The sequence below is a fragment of the Trichoplax adhaerens genome, genomic scaffold (genome assembly GCF_000150275.1).
Source record: "Trichoplax adhaerens TRIADscaffold_19 genomic scaffold, whole genome shotgun sequence".
Classification (NCBI taxonomy): domain Eukaryota; kingdom Metazoa; phylum Placozoa; class Uniplacotomia; order Trichoplacea; family Trichoplacidae; genus Trichoplax; species Trichoplax adhaerens.
Genome location: NW_002060961.1, coordinates 1010600 through 1028308, shown reverse-complemented (window position 1 = coordinate 1028308; position 17709 = coordinate 1010600). Strand labels below are relative to the sequence as shown.

Here is a 17709-nt window from a genome sequence, read left to right as displayed (position 1 = left end):
TAATGTCATCCAATCGCAGATTAGTACTGTAGGACAGTTGACGTCACTTTGTCACGCTTTGTTTGAATTTCAGTGATGCTTATAGTATACTGTATCGAACATGACTTTAGAATATAGTTTTGCTATAGGAACTCCAATAGCACGACATACAGTAGGTGAAGAATGTACGGAAAGTCAGACTGAAAGACAATGTAAGTCGTCATGCGCATAAGCCACTTGTTCCTTTTCAAAATCCAAATTCAGCATGGCGGATGATGGCGATTACGACGGGTAAATTGGCGATAGAATGAATTGATTTTGTAGTAGAATTGAGCTTTGATGGATATATTGGACGGTAGAACTAATAGTATCTGCCTTTTGTAGATTTGATGACGATGTTGATGATCTTGATGAAGAACCTATCGATAATTATCAAGATGTAAGTGTCTTACAATCGAAATCCATGGATGGTTTGATCATGATTGATAAAATCATCTTTCAAATCTTTTTATATCCCTGTTATGTGATTATGTTATCACCTTGAGGTACTAGTTTGAACCGAATGGAATGATGCCATCATTTATCTTTTATCTTATAGCAAAATGCTTTAGATGGTGATGAATTTGCGGCCGTGCAGGCTGCCCAAGCAGGTTAGATATGACAAGATGAGAGATTGGCAAAGCTTGTTCTGTTTTGCATAGCAAGTTAAACTGGGTTACTGTTTTAATCTAATTTTCCTTACATAACTCTCATAATCGATATCGAATTTAGTCTACGGTATATCATCATAATACGTCTGAACTAAGGATTATTGCTTTGGATATTTAATCGATACCATGATGATGATAATCGTTTAAGTTCGTAGTGGAAATACAGCACATAAGTACTTTACGAGTAATGCGTCACAAATACTCTTCGCAGTTGCCAGCTTAGGGAGGCAAGTGGTAGTTATACGCAAGATCGATCAAGTACTTTATTTATTTAATTAGAGGATAACGCTAATGATAGATTAAATTCGTGCATTATGATATGTAGGAATATAGTGTTGATGATAGTTTAAATGATTTCATCATAGTGTGTATGAATGAAATATTAATGATGTATTCTAGAACTTCTGTTTATCACGATTAGCAAATCATAAATAATCATGCAGTTAAATACTTTTAAGCATGCAATAGTTGACACCATAAATATGCTATATAGATCAAGTACTTTTCATTCAATCGATAGAGTAGTGTTGATGATAGTTAAATAAATTCATCATAATATACGAATATCGAATCGAATATGAAACTATATCCTGGAAACTTAGCTTGTTATGATTAGCCCATCGTAAAAAATCATAGAGTTGCATACTTTAAGTATGTTAAATAGTATTTGTACGCCATGGCGATCAAATACTTTTTACTTAGTCAATAGAGGTTAGCGTTGATAATTCATGATTTAAACAAATGTATCAAGGTATGCAAGATAGCAAAGCTTGATTTCTATTACTTATACTGGAAATAGATCAACGGCAGGATCCAAGTAAAAGGACAACACAACCTTACATGACGAAATATGAAAGAGCAAGAATCTTGGGAACGAGAGCTCTACAAATCAGGTTGATTTAATTGAAAATGACTTTTGAAATTGACGATAGTCCTCTCGTAAAATGTTTACGGACTTGTTATGATATCAATTCATTATAGTATGAACGCTCCTGTTATGGTTGAATTAGAAGGGGAAACAGATCCGTTACAAATTGCATTAAAAGAGTTAAAGTGAGTATCTATAGGAAGCAATTTCACTATCCAGCTTATTCAGATTGTCTTGTTAGAGTTTTCATTTAACTCTTCCCAAATTTAAAATTTTCATCAATAGAGCTAATAAAATCCCAATGATTGTACGTCGTTTCTTACCGGATGGGAGCTATGAAGACTGGAGTTGCAATGAATTGATTGTTTCAGAAAAATGAGACTGCAACTATTTCCATGATTCTGTTCTAGTTCTCTACATACTAAGATTGCCCATCTCAAACGACATGGTGTATAAATACTACGTACAGTAGATATTGTCTGGCATTACTTTTCTGTACAAATTTGCTAATGCAGGAAATGTTTAACCTTATGTTTGGAGTGGATGTTTTATTACCAATTATCATTTTCTTGTTTGATTCATTTCATAAGCCCTCCATATGTAAATTGATAAAAGTCGACCAATTTTATATCATTAACTTTATGATTCATCTCCATAAATTTCATGTAGCAATGTTAAAACTGTCTTTTACCTATTCTATATCTTATCCGTGTCTGGAATGATGTAATTTAATCTAGTGGTAAACATGACTCAGTATCACCATTACTACCTGTAGTAGAAAGGTTTAATTGTTTTAGCATTGCAACCCACCGTAAATTATCTGTACAAATGCATGGTATTATAGCTGGCGATGAATCGTTTTAATAAATACATTCAAAATAGACTTTCGGCTTGGCTGATTCAGGGACTTCTTAAGAGCCCCTTGGTGATTAATTGTACTAATATTTGCGTTGTAAATTAATTATGCTCAACCATAGGGCATAATTTAGGAATTTTTCTCTCTCTATTCTGTATTTTATAGCTCTGTCATAGAGCCTTTTTGTACTAAAACTATAATACTCGTAGTTTATCAGGTTAGCCGATGTTACCAATCTGCTATCGAGGTAGATCAGTATCTTGAATGTACTAGTACTAGTACTAGTACTAGTTGATGAATTATTCTATCATCAAGTTTTTAAGGACACTGCTCCTTTCTTTTCTTTTAAGCTAAGTTACAAGTACACGAGAGAGTATGCGTATATACTCGGATAGTCATTATGCAATGTTGCTTTGCTGCATACAGTAGAAAGCTATATTCCTTTTAATATTGTGGGCAACCGCAAATTATCTAGTTAAATTTGTGATATTCTAACTGGTATTTATAATACGAACAAAATGGACTTTTACCATAGCTTGGCTGACCTAGTCGTATAATTTTATAATTGTTTGATACTATAGTTGCAAAGACGTTTGCGAGCTAAATTATATTCGATTCCTGGGTATTTGAGCAAGTATTTCTTTTCTCTATAGCTCTGTGCACTAAACTATAAAACCAGTAGCTTGTCCATGTTAGAATCATAGCGTACAAATGGTTCTAACTCTCAGATAACTGGAGCGAGACTATGCTTCTAGCTTATTCTGCGATGAGCTCGAGGACGAAGCCCTTTGCTAAGGCACTAAAGACATCTAGATGTACGGACATACGGGCGTACCGACATTGGCTTTTTTTCAATTACAGACAGACATTACTGTCGATAATTCGCCTAGCAGCAGGTAGTATATTCCCTATACTGAAATCTCTTGTTTTATACAGTGTATAGTCTAAACTATACAATCCACGTGTTCGGCTTAGCGCAGTTAAAAGAGAGTATACTATCGCAAACCATTCGTTTACACCCAGTCTGTACCTGTAAAAACTGGCTGTCCTATACTATAATAAATTGATCAACATCTCAATCTTACCTCGGATCTCTGCAGAATGGCTGCAGCTGGAGGAAATCAATGATCGCTGTCTTATTTAGCTTCTTTACTTGGAGTTCTCCAACGGATAATTGCAATCCAGCTTTAACTTAGCATTGCCGATACTAAGACCAGGAAATTGGCAAGTGACTGTTGGGCAGCATCTCCAATTTCCATGCTTACGCTTAATAAGAAGAATTCACCATGGAGACTGCTGATATGAATAAATCGAATGGTGCAATTGCAAAGTTGCTCAGCCAAACTGACCTGAGGTAAATCGAAATGGATGGAACGAGCTTTAACTGATATAATTATACTGTAGAGTGGATATACACTGTAGAATAGAGACTAAGAATTATATTACTACCGTATGATTGATACTTGTAGTGAAATGGATGACTGTACTTGAAGGTAAACTCTTCAGGTTGGTCAATCGTTTTGGATATCATTTCTTTGCAAATTGCAGATTTGTACATTACGATATTAGTCCAATTTTATAAGGTAGTTAAGTTTTGGTTCCTTGCTTTACTGTAATGATGATGGAAAATTTGCCAACGTGTGTTGTTGTACCTTGACTGAAATATGGAGCAAGACTTCACTACCATGCATGAATGTATATTGTGAATTCTTTGCAATTTGCATACGAAATTATTCAAGATATTGAGCTACTGTATTTTAGTTGAGTTGTTATGGTTGGTATGGTAGTGCTTTAATGCAGTCCTTGTTGGTATTGATGATCAAAAAATCGATAATGCATATTGTACGATGGTCTTAGCGCCAAGCGATAACTCACCGTAGCAATGATGCCTGAATAGATGCTACTGTACTGGAATACTTTTGCAAAGTGTACTTGTTAGTTGATGATATTAATCCATTCAATAATGACGATCGAAAGATTGATGATTAATACTCTACGTCTTGTACTCGTATGATTGTTTAACACGAAACAGGCTCTCGCTACTGCAATATGTATGAAAGGCTACTAGTATCTATTCGTTAGTAGTGATGTCCACCCCAAAATGGATGAAGATGGATGATATTAATTCACTGGAAGAAATTGCCAAATTCATCTATTAGCTGATTGAAATCCTCTAATACTGCAATAGTTGAAAATTCAATGAAAGTGAAAAATAAATTTATTAGTCGTTTGCCATTGCGCTGATGAAACAATCAATCATCAGTGTCACAATATGCGTACGATAGTACTTATAGGCCAAAATTCTGTTACAGCTAGTATATAGATATAGTCAACAAAATGATTAGATTATAGCTTACTTAGGGTATTCATTAGCAGAAGAAATGGATTGGTTTGCATGGAGGCTAAGATTGATTTAAAGTAGAGCTTATGTGTTAAATTAATCTTTAAATTAACTCTTACTTATTTTAAGATGGACAGAATAAAGTACCAAAATATATATTCTGTTAATAATATGAGAATACGTGAAGAACAAGAAATGTAAGTTGCAGGGTTACCTAAATAAATCTTATTTATATTTTTAGAAATCAGTGCTCCACCTGCAAGAAGAACGAAGCGAAATATACATGCCCATCATGCTTAAGAAAATCTTGCTGGTAAGTCCTGTCTAAAATTGAAGTACTAGGTATTGTATATGACCTCTTCGATGAGAAATTAGTATGTGTTTCAGTTTAATAACAGCACCATTTCTTGCACTTTTATTAGTGTAAGCTGCGTTAAACAGCACAAGACTAATCATTCCTGTAGCGGACAACGAAATAGAGTGGCTTACGTACCTCTAGGCGAATTTGCGGATCGACATTTATTGAACGGTAACTACTACATCTTGATGTTTTGCGATTAATACCATGGCATTAGATTATATTATATGATACTTGTACTGTACAATTTTAATAAGTACTTGTTGCCTGCCGATGTGCCATTTGTAAGGTCTGTAAATTATTATGTCAGTAGCGATTCTGAAAGCGCTGTTTTGTTTTTATAAAGATTATCATTTTCTGGAAGACGTTGCTAGAGTAGCAGATAACAGCAAAAGAGATTCAATTATTCAAGGCCCCAAAAGAAGTAGACGCAAGATGGTATGAACAATTATCAATTACAGTAGACTATTTTATTGATTTTAACAATAGTAAAATTCAATTTAAATTAGATATGCTAATGCATCCTATATGAGTTGGTATTTTTACCTAGGAGGAGGTTGTTTAAATGTTTAGTTAATATTCTATTACTCCTGTGGTCGTATAAATTACGTGTATGTTCATTACATACATTGCTAGAAATAGGATGAAAGTATTAGGATATTGAATCACTGTCGCTAATAAAAATCGCTTACGACCTAAGCAATTACAATCTCCGTAACGTATTACTGCTGTCTCGCATGCATAAAATGTGCTACTTGTAATTGTACAAAATTGCATCGTATTCCCTAGCTAATTTGATTGTCTTGGATGCAGCTTAATATCTTTAGGAATGAATCACGCAATTTAGGTATAAATGTAAAGATTATGCCGGAAAAATTTACGAAGCGATCGGAAAATACAACATATTGGCACATTAGGTAGCACTACCCAAATATATTTACTTTTGCAAAGTATAGATAATATAACTGCAAATAGTACATTGACTACATTACATAGATAGAGCGAACTTACCATTAAAGCAATATGTCTGCTATTCTTTATAGGGATAAATGCATTCTTTGGCGTATAAAATGGATCTTTCCACAAGAGCAAGTAGATTTTGTCGATGATAGGTAAGCCTCACAGTGAATGACAGTGTTTTAAGTCATGAAGTAATCTGAACACTCTTTGCAACTAAAAATATACTTACGTCTCTTGCATTTTTTAGGGTTAAGGATACCCTTCTGGTGTCATCCTTATTGAATAGGTTCATTCATCCCTCGGAAGGAGATCCCATGCTTTTACACAGGTATTGCAATCAATAGGTGTATTAAATAATTTATTGTTTGCACCTCTTTTGCTTCTATTTATTTTGCAAATTGTGCCTTTGATGTTTAAAGACTCAAACGCTACTGTAAAGTCAGCCACCAAGATATTTACGTTTTATTAAAGAATGATTGTAAGGAAACACATGTATCAAGGTATGGACATTTTATTACTCTACCGATCATGTAGTAGAATTCTTTCCATTGATAAAGCAATCTCCGTCTCTGTATCTGAGACAGTAACATACTCGTATAACACCATTTGCAATGATTGCAGCTATTTTATATTAGACAAAGATAAAAGTTTACGAGATAATTTAATTGGAAAAACTATCGTTGAATTTCCTACTCTGGTTGTGGTCCTGCATAATGCATTATGTGATTTTTTAGACAAGAAAAACGCCGATCAAAGTTCAGGTTTGGATCTGGCATTGTTAATTACTGCAAAATATACGATGCATTTCGACTTTGGTATCGTATTGTAGACCTGAATATCTTACTAGTACCTAATTTTTACACTTCTAGAAGATGAAGAAGCAAGTGATAGCACAGAGAGCACTTCGGAATCAAGCGATAGTTCAGACGATGATACATCAAAGGATGATGGTGTTTGTAGAGAAAATACGGATTCAAAGACTCCCAAATTAGTGAATTTTGACAGCTCAGACAATGACTCTAGTACATCGGATAGCTCGGATACCGATTCATCCACGACAGAAGACGATGAAGATGAATCTGATAGCTCGGAAGACAAAGGTAGAGAGTCCAAAAAGCGAAAATTGCAAAGCGATAGTGAATCGGAAGCTGAGGAGTCTTGCAATGATATATTACAAGATTCGATTTGTATTATACAAAATGGAGAGAACTGTAATTTGATCGAAGCCAAGGAAACTGTCATTAAATTTAGGGAGGAGCAAGACAATAATACAGAAAATAGCATCATTATGCCTGGTGCATCTGACGGAAAATTGCCATTAATAACGGAACTGGATACCGGAGACTCAACAACTGACAATAACGCGATCTGATCGATACGCCTAAATTTAATTTCACTGGATTTATTGCAGATAAATAGTTTACATTTATCATTACAGAAATACATTATAACAGTTCAAAAATCAATGCAGTCCTAAATATTGATTGATACATGTAATATTTACAAAAATGCAGAATTCTTAATAAAACGCTCTATAAAGTACTACATTCTTCCATATATTCGTATCGTTTTATGTTAATACAATATTTGAAAATATTTGGCATTAAATCAATATTTTGAAAGTGCAGTAAGGTTATATGTAAATCATTGCTTAACTGGAAATGGCATTTGACAGTTTCTTTAATATTTACAAAACTGTTAGCCCAAATTGACTCGATGATAAATTTTGCTTTATTTGATGAAACTGTTCTGTATAAATAACCGAGTAGATTACAATTATTGCATACGATTATAAGTACTAATGACATTTTCTCTTTTGAAAACAAATCGATGTCTATTTTTAATAATAAATCATTACCACTGAGGTCGATTTGTGCCTGTTGCACTTCACTTGCTTTTGACTATAGATTGTTTTACTTCTATAAGTACTGTATAACTATCCAATCCATTTGCAGATCAAATTGCAGCTGTAGTTTATCGTAGGTACCAATCCAGAACTTACTCGTATTATCAAGAAATGTTATTTGAACAGGGCTGCATAAAATGGAAAGACTGTATGTAAATCATCTTCATGAAATCAAACATTAGCGAGAGAATAGCACAAGCACGGTATAAGTGTTCATGCTGTAACAAGTGTATCATCTTATACTATACATATAAACATTTACTGTATATACAGTCGTATAATCGAACAAAATCAATTATTAAAAAATGAAAGACTGCCAATTATTTTCGTTTTGCTTGTAGACTGATGATGTGCAAGAGTGCACGTTTATCTTTCATGGATCAAATATTAGCGAGAGAGTAGCATAAGCACGATATAACATTATATATACGAGTATTTATTTACTGTGAGCAAATAAGTATCACATCTTTATACTTTATAAACGAACACAAATTAAAGTAAAAATAAAGTAATAATGCATATCATTTACTGTGATGCTCGTCGATTGAAATCGTATCATACCTTATTACTGCGTATACTAATAATATCTTGCAAAATAGGAAGATCGTATATGATTAACTACTATACCTGGATTTGATTTTATTAATTACCGATTTATTTATTTCAATTATCCTGAATTACAGTATAATAAAAATTGATATAATCGTAGTATCTTTGTATCATATTTACTGTATGGTTCATACAAGAGCTTTTAACTGCTTTCTGACTATAGCAATAATAAATTAAAAACACACATTTTTGTGATGTATGATTAGCCACTATACATGCATTGATGTTCGTACTTACTGATTTATTTAAAGTATTCCAATTAATAATAAAAATTTGATATTATCGTTGTATCTTAATATTACATTCGAGATTAATACAACAGCTTCTACTCTCTGACTAGAGCTACAATTAAAAAATGCACATTTTTGAAGTCAGAAACCACGTTTCTTGTAAGTCTTCGCTATAAGCACGTCTATCTTTGATATATGTACTATAATTTCCGAAATACGACAATTTACAATTGTACCAGGCTAAAATTTTACTTTCTCCATAGTAAACCTCTAATTTTTAATGCCGGTGGATGTTTACCATTTCTCCTAAACAAAAAAAAGAACAGGAGCAGTATTATGTACAAAGGCTGCGAAGTTTTGGCATACAATTAAGCAATCGTTTAATATGCAACAGGTGAAGTCATACTCCTCCGCCTGTGGAAGTTCTTTTAATTGACAGTAATCAAGGACCAGTCGGATTAATTTTTCACGTATTTCCGAAGTAATGTTTATTTCATGATACTGCTTTAGGAAAAAATTGTCAATCGATTGCGGTAGGTTTGCTAATATACGGCGGAATGATTCTAAAGGTCGATTTTGTTCAATAATATTTAAAAACCAGTATGAAAATGCGTCCCAGTATGGTTCTTTCTATAATGAATTAATATTTAATTCATGAGGAACAAAAGTATTGCTGGTGTCAAGGCTATGTACATAACTATATACTGTTTGGCTAATTTGAGTGATGGATGTGGGCGTCGAGTAACGTAGCAAGCTATAGCAGAATCTACAGAATCATCCTCGTAAAGAATTGTACTTATTACCATAATCTTTGATAAATAATTGCAATCCCCATGATCTCCAAAGAACATGTTAATAGAGATGGAAGTATCCAACGAGGTCACTTGATGCCAGCAAAATGCAGGTATAAAAAGCCTAATACCATATGTAATGGCGAATATAAAAGAAATGGTTAAACATTTAGCACAGTAATAATGTAATGAAATGAACGTTTGCAAGGCAATTGCGTTATGGAATTTATTACTGAGGCAGTAAGAATTACTCATATTCGCAATCATCATAATTTAGTAAGCATACATTTCACCAGATTCCAAAACATATTCTTGACACTGTGAGTTGTGGAACAGGGGAAATTTTTGATAGTCAGGGTTATCGCAATCTACTTGTGACTGTATAGTACGTCCTTTGGATCCAAGTGGATTAGGATACAAAGGCTGGGTCTGACAGCCGTATAGTCGAACACGTTTACGTCCTCTGATCATAGCAAGGAAATTGTCATCAGGATCTAAATGGCAAAACTCTATGACAATCAAAGTACGGATCAGATTTCTAAAATTTAGGAATACGTATAATGTGTATTCTTGAGCGACTACCATTTTAAACAAAGTTATGAGTTACTGCGGTTTAACTATAGGCTTTGGCTGCTAGAGATTAAATGTTAACTTTATAACGCTCCATGAACATATTATTTTCAATGGATGTATAACTACGATACAAGATTGACCTAACCTTGATGCTACACATAACAATGGAAGCTATTTCGACTCCATTGCATATGACGAATCGACGTCGTTAAATCAATAAGTTTACGCATGTTAGCATGCTGCAGTGTAAAAAATATATCTTAAAATATAGTATAAGGTATGGTTGTTTGTATAGGTTCCAACTTCTTTTGCCGATACGACGACACATTCATTTATATTGATAACATCGCTAAAAATTGTTATGTTAACTAGTGGATTAATATATAGCATAAGACAATCACGATCGTATGAGTATTACGACATCATTTGACATTACATTTCTATACCACTGTACTGTACTTACCATAGTGGCCTTGATAAGCAATCCACATAAAAGGCCCACCGTGCATTTTGCCAACGTATTTAGGAATAATAACATCATCCTGCAAAAGAAAGTTGCATGGTTCTCATTCAGTAAAAGCTGAAAGACGATTAGTTTATGAATAGGATTGGCTGATGCCGTATCCTAATTACAGAAATTGTATTCAACAAACGTTTTACTGTATAGATGCATGATATAGAGCAAGACTAGCACATTTATTTGCAGGTCATTGATTCAAAGATTAACATCACGTGTAGATATAGTAGTTTCATCAAAATCAATACAGGCTATTCAAGCGTCAAGTAGACAATATGAAAGGAAGTACCGTCATTCTACAGCAGATCTATCTCACCTCTAACTGAGGAAAAGTTTGCTTGATATTTTGAACGGCTAAATAAGAACCTTTCGCCTTGGGTGATTGCATCTCAACATTGTTCAAGTAGGTTGCTAAGGTAGTTTGTTCGATATTATAGCTTTTACCGACCTGTAGTATCCAAATAGATGAATTAGGCGGCTATTACGCAATGTATTTTAAAATTTCAAACCGACAGTATATCATTATTTACTGCTGGCATCGCTTGCAGTCATCAGATTGGTGATCACTCATCACTGATGAGTATTACTCGACATTATCATAAAATGGCTAGATTGCCCACAATGAGAGATGAAAGTACTGTTATGCCCATGCAAACCATCTTGCACTCGACTATACTGTACTACCATACATTCGAATGGTCGCAATTTGACTGGGACCAAGTACGCTGCTGCAACTGCAAGTCCTGGCGTATAATGCGGTCCTGTACTACTAGCAAAAGTATGACGATTACATGACTATGATTAGAATTGCAATCAGCATACACTACTAATCAATATTTGTCTCTCTTAGCTTGACTGCCCGCCATAAGCAAAAGAAGAATAAAATACAGTTGTGCAGCACTCGAACGATATCGGTTTGAAGGGGATCAGATTGCAGACGGAGAAATATTGATCCTACGTTATCCCAATCTATATTTGGACTATATCTTTGGATGTTATTGTGGTCTAGGCTAATATTTTATATAAGCACAATGTCAATACACGACAGACATACAACTGCTGAACAAGGATATCGTCTTGTTATTGAAGCGATGCGCTATGTAGCCAGACTATTGTACACTACTATGTAGTCTTGCTAATCGGTGTTTCTTCGAATGTGTACAACATAATAATAATTGTCTTTCCAGCCGGTTTACTACATTCTACCTTAGAGTTTTGCTGATCAGTGTTTCTTTATATCTAATTATTGAACTGAAGACGTGTTTTTATGCTACTGGATTGGCTTTACAGCCCGTCTGCTGTACACTATTTTGTAGTTTTGTTGATTGGTGTTTCTTGCAATACATACAACCATAGACTACTCGATGCACCTGTAATTTAGTAGTCCATGCTACAACGTTATATCTGTAACTAATTATTGCACTGAAAAGACGTTTGCATGCTACTGGATTGGCCTTGCAGCCCGTCTACTGTACACTACTTTGTACTCTTGTTGATTGGTGTTTCTTGCAATATGTACAAGCATAGACTGTTCGATACACCTGTAATTTATTAGTCCATGCTACTGGATTGGCTTTGCAGTCCGTTTACTGTACACTACCTTGCAGTCGTGTTGAATAGTGTTTCTTGCAATATGTACAACCATAAATTACTCGATGCACTCGTAATTTAGTAGTCCAAGCTACAACGTTATATCTATAACTAATTATTGCAGTGAAGAGATGTTTGCATGCTACTAGATTGGCTTTGCAGCCCGTCTACTGTACACTGCCTTGTAGTCTTGCTGATCAGTGTTTCTTGCAATATATACAATCATGGACTACTCGATGCACCTGTAATTTAGTAGACTATGGTACAACGTATAACTAATTGCTTGCACTGAAGAGGTGTTTGCATGCTACTGGATTGGCTTTGCAACCTGTCTACCGAACACTACCTTGTAGTCTTGTTGATCAGTATTTCTTCGAATGTGTACCATGTTATCACCGACTCTTGACTTTAAAGACTGGAAATCCCATGCATTGTAAGCTGGCCAAGAGGTGACATGATTTTGAATGATAACAGGCTGGCATTGATGTAAATAACGAGATCGAAATTGCTCGATATCCAAGAGATTGCCGTCGACCACCTGAATGGACGTTGTGGTCGTCGTTGACATGGTGATGTTGCTAGATTGCAGGACCAGTATGTTGTTGCTACTACAGTGCCGAAGGATGACCGAAATGGCCAGTAGGGATTGCAAACATCCAAAATGGAAATCACTTCAGCCAAGCTCCAATTCAACCCACTCGATTGGTAGGGCTAAAGCAATTTTAGCCAGCAGCTCAATTCCAGCAGCAATCTCAGCCTGAGGAAGTGCTAAAGGGAAATAGAGATCGGCAACAAACCTTGGCCAGCAAAATACCCGCAAGGTTGACCATTTTTCTGGTCATTCTGCTAGACGCTATGACTGAAACCGTCTACTATACTACCCTTTCGTCAGCAAGCTCGTAGCTCGTTTGGATAGCAATCACGGACAGTACAGTGTATCATTTCAGAGATACCATTGAGTTGAAATGACCAGTAAAACAGTCAGCCATACCGTTGTTAGGTAGTTGACCAGCCGTTGGCAGTCCGTCTTTCCTTCTATCGCCTCTTGCACTGTGCGCAGTAAATTTGCGCAGTAGAGTCTGCAGTACTGTACAGTGTACAGTATATCGACTCTAAAGTACTGTACTGGATACCTACTCTAAGTACTGTAGGTGATACAGTATCGTATCGGATACCAGACCTTTCGGACTAGTCCACACTATCGATGAAATATCAGTCTGGTAAACGACTAGACCGCCAACTTCAAACGACCGACCGTTTATGGGAGGCCTATCAACATGGATCAGATAACGTACACCCTGGGTGGGGGGGGGGTCGAATTTTTTCTATAGTAATCCCTGCATCAAAATGGGACACGGTCGATGACAGTATACGTACACTGTATGTACTGTATACCGCAAGGGGTTACCAAAGGCCCTCTGTCATCCTAACCGGGCAGGGAAGATACAGGTGGTTTACGCCCATCAATACAGGGTACATGCGCAGTTGGGCACGCTACTTTCGCCTCAAATCGAAAACTCCCATCTTGCCTGATGGTGGGCTAGCCTACTTTTCCTTATGCAATTGATGAAGATTCAACATGGCTGACAGACATAAACGATGGATCGATGATGAAGATGATTGTATCATTGTCAGTAGTAATACACTACCTAAAAAACGTCGTGTTGAAGAATCACAAGACAGCCAACAAAATGCCGATCATAAACGATGGATCGATGATGAAGATGATTGTATCATTGTCAGTAGTAATACACTTCCTCAAAAACGTCGTGTTGAAGAATCACAAGACAGCCAACAAAAGGCCGATCATGATTATCATGATGAACAAGCCTTGGACGACGATCTGGTAATGATCACATTCAATCAGACATTAGGGTGCAAGGATCGAGGAAGCGATAGCTGCATTTCTTAGTATTAGACTATAGGATACATGATAAACACATTCAATCATGGCGGTTCTTGAACATCAACACTGCACAATGCAGCTTCATCCTTCTGCTCTAATGTAGTATTTTGAATCCACTTGGCTTGAATTATTGCAACTACAGTAGATCAGTAACACTTTGGCTCATAGGTTGACTACTTTAGACCTCAAAGTTGAACGTCTTTCGATGACCATCCTTTATTTAGGCTACCAACCTCCTACAAACAATTATGACGCCACATTTCTTCATCATCAACACTGTCCAATGTGCCAGTCGTCTTCTCCACCTACATCGCTCCGCACTCCATCACAATCAGTCTAACTTCCATTTTTCTACCTTTAACGTACTACCTTGTCTTGAAAATTGCCGACTGACAGCAAACGACTCTATAATGAACTAATACATTTTTTTTCTTACATGGTCTTGCCAATTGCAGATAGAAGAAAGCAATGATTCACAAATAGACGATCAAACGAAAAGCGGTATAATCCTACAGATCCAATTGATTAATTTTATGTGCCATTCCAATCTGTCGATGACATTAGGAGGAAATGTCAATATCATCATTGGCAGAAATGGAAGTAAGTATCTACTATAGCAGATATAGATTATTGCTAAGCTTGATCCTTTCTTAGCCTAACCTTAGCAACAATTGAACTACGATAACATTCAATTCAATTTTATCATGGCTGTCATGTCAATAAAATAGTTTAATCTTCAATCTAGGTGGTAAAAGTGCAATCATGACTGGTATCATCATTTGCTTAAGTGGACGTCCTAGCATTACCAATCGAGCTTCTTCCTTGAAGGAATTCATTAAAAAAGACGCCAAGTAAGTATTTTACTATTTGCTGGCAAGTTCGTGCCATCTTCTTGGCATTTCAATGGCCTATAGTGATACGCTTAGGCAAATCCAATGTCAGCCATCTTGACTCTCAAATTGTAAAACCCTTTTGCATTGGCAGCAGTTCTTCTTTCCATCATTTTATTCATACAGTGATCAGAAGGTTTACACTCTGCCGTTAAACAAAATTAGTTTCATCAACCTAACCAAAATAAGCCCATTGACTCAACATGTATCATCTTGCTAGTAAAAATAGTTCCATGCTGTTGCTAAGCTAGATTCGAGTAACGATTTTCATCAACAAGCGTAAAATGATCTCCAAAATAATCCATTGAATGGGCACCCTAGTGTATCCACAGCTGGAAAAGATACAGTAGTATTGTCTTAGCATAGGAATTCGCATTAATATCTTCTGGCTAGCGTATGTAGGTTGCATTGCTACGTTATTAGTCAACATTCTTTGATAACTATTTTGCCACCAATGCGCTATCGTAATGGACAACATGTCCGATGATTGTAATCGATGTTGCCAATAGTGTCATTTTGAATAGCACATTATTTGATCTGAGTGCATTGGTTTTAATCCAGTCTTACCTACATCGTAGTTCAGTAAATCGACCACTATCCCATCACCGAATAATAGCTACTGAAACTGTTTTCCCATCCATGCCAGTCTTGCTCGCAAAATAGAACAAGAAATAATTAAGTTGCTCTACCCGTTAAACTACGCTTGTTGCCTACCAGGCACCTTTTAAAAGTCCTTATTTCCTATTGTACTCAACGTCTTCAAATCCTTACAACATTGACCGAGTATATCCAAATAGAAAATGGTTATTCGATATCGTGAAGGAGAGAAAGACGTATTAAATAAAAAAATGATCAAGATCGTATTGAGAATGGCGAATGTCAAGGTGTTTCAGAAGAATCCCCATTGCAATCTTATTAACTTGAATAGCTTATAACATGCCATATTCAATTACTACCAGGATACAGTTCTTGCAGTTCTTGCAATGGATAGTAAACTGTCATGTTATTTGACTTTCCATCAACACTGTAGTGCCATGACAAATGTGATATGATAGCGCTTCAAGTTAGGTGTAAATTAAAAAATATCGATATGGCTAATAGGCAAGTAATAATGATGTAATCTACCAATCCATCATGCAAGGATATTGCATGATGAAGAGAGTTTGGCAAAAGAATTCCATTATTAATATTGACTTTCCGCTGAAACGTGAGTACCATGCGAAATGTTATATTCCAACGCTTGAAGCTCATTATCGAATTAAAGTGTTAATTAATAGGCCTAGCAGATACAGAGTGCTTTTCATCCATAGCGTACAATTGGATATCGGTCTTAAATTAACAGTCATATATAATCAATCATACAAAACTATCGCATATAAAAGGAAAAGTTTGACAAAGGAATACTTACATAATCTGTTGTTGTCAATGTCAATCTCGGATGAACAGTTTCTATCCATTACATACAACTGGATATCAGCCTAAAATTACCAGGGATAACTACGCGTTTGGAATACCTTAATCACTCATGCAAGATTATGTACAGTATAAAGGGAAAGTTTCACCAAGGAATACTAACGACCTGTTGTTGTCAATATCAATTGGAGATGTAGAATTTCCATCCATTGCATACAACTGGATATCGATCTAAAATTACCAGTGATAACGACGTAAAGCGTAAATCAATCACGCATGAAGGGGAAACTTTCACAAACGGAATACTTACATAATCTGTTGTTGTCAATAACAACCTTGGATAGACAGTACTTTCATCCATTTCGTACAATTACATATCGCTGTAAAATTACCAACGATGCATAAATCAATCATACAAGGATTATGCATAAAGGGAGGTTTCGCCGAGGAATACTCACATTATCTGTTGTTGACAAGAACAGTGGTATTGATAGTACTTTTTATCCACTGATATACAACTGGATATCGCTTTAAATTACTGGTGATACATAAATCAGTCATGCAAAATGATGCAAAAAGGGAAAGTTTCGCGAAAGAATACTTACATTATTTGTTGTCGTCATTATAGTTAATCATACTGGAACTATGCATAAAGGGATAATTTCGCAAAGGAATACTTACAATATCTAATATTGTACTTTTTATCCATTGCATACTACCGCATATCGGTCTAAAATACGGATATTCTCATTTGAAATATATTTTTACATAGTAAAGAAATTGCTCAACAGTTGAAATGCATCGATATTATTTGAATTCTTTGTCGTAGATACGCTCGGATTATAATAACTTTAGCAAACAACGGCCCCGATGCATATCGCAGGAAAGATTTTGGTCCCAAAATTTTCCTTGAAAGGCAGATTCGGAGAGATGGCCATTCCACGTGCAAGCTAAAGTCTGCAAACGGTTAGATCACGATTGCTTCTGACCTTCATGAATGAATTAGATCGTATCTTATTATAATGATTTGGTGACATTTCCAAATTTCCATCCTTTCTTCCTCAATTAGGTCGAATTATCGCCAACGATAAAAAAGAACTTCAAAATATATTGGAACATTATAGTATACAAATTGATAATCCAGCTAGCTTCCTTACGCAAGATGCTAGACGAGAATTTTTAGGATCTCAAAATGAAGCTAAAATATATGAA

General features: G+C 35.5%; 4 protein-coding genes across 4 annotated transcripts in view; 3 read left to right on the top strand and 1 right to left on the bottom strand.

Moving 5' to 3' along the window:
• Nucleotides 1–244: 244 nt before the first annotated feature.
• TRIADDRAFT_50973 (uncharacterized protein) lies at nucleotides 245–1936 on the top strand (the record flags this gene model as incomplete). The annotated part of the gene is made up of 5 exons (XM_002116983.1): nucleotides 245–270; nucleotides 417–418; nucleotides 1489–1582; nucleotides 1671–1742; nucleotides 1843–1936. The coding sequence occupies 5 exons, from the start codon at nucleotides 245–247 to the stop codon at nucleotides 1934–1936; spliced, it is 288 nt and encodes a 95-aa protein (XP_002117019.1).
• A 3060-nt stretch (nucleotides 1937–4996) lies between these two features.
• TRIADDRAFT_31699 (uncharacterized protein) lies at nucleotides 4997–6901 on the top strand (the record flags this gene model as incomplete). The annotated part of the gene is made up of 8 exons (XM_002116982.1): nucleotides 4997–5067; nucleotides 5177–5283; nucleotides 5459–5550; nucleotides 5926–6029; nucleotides 6156–6224; nucleotides 6320–6400; nucleotides 6492–6572; nucleotides 6694–6901. Coding segments are annotated over 8 exons (813 nt in total), but the record flags the coding sequence as incomplete, so codon positions are not given.
• A 2164-nt stretch (nucleotides 6902–9065) lies between these two features.
• Nucleotides 9066–10193, bottom strand: TRIADDRAFT_31789 (uncharacterized protein; the record flags this gene model as incomplete). The annotated part of the gene is made up of 4 exons (XM_002116914.1): nucleotides 9066–9123; nucleotides 9224–9447; nucleotides 9621–9732; nucleotides 9895–10193. 4 exons carry the CDS (start codon nucleotides 10191–10193, stop codon nucleotides 9066–9068), a joined length of 693 nt encoding a protein of 230 aa, XP_002116950.1.
• Nucleotides 10194–13867: 3674 nt separating this feature from the next.
• TRIADDRAFT_61013 (uncharacterized protein) overlaps nucleotides 13868–17709 on the top strand; it is a gene marked incomplete at both ends in the record, with an annotated part of 8841 nt that continues 4999 nt past the window's right edge. Inside the window, 4 exons of the mRNA XM_002116981.1 lie at nucleotides 13868–14134; nucleotides 14650–14794; nucleotides 14940–15045; nucleotides 17327–17463. Of these exons, the coding sequence (XP_002117017.1) occupies nucleotides 13868–14134; nucleotides 14650–14794; nucleotides 14940–15045; nucleotides 17327–17463 (655 nt within the window). The remainder of the gene's footprint in view (nucleotides 14135–14649; nucleotides 14795–14939; nucleotides 15046–17326; nucleotides 17464–17709) is intronic.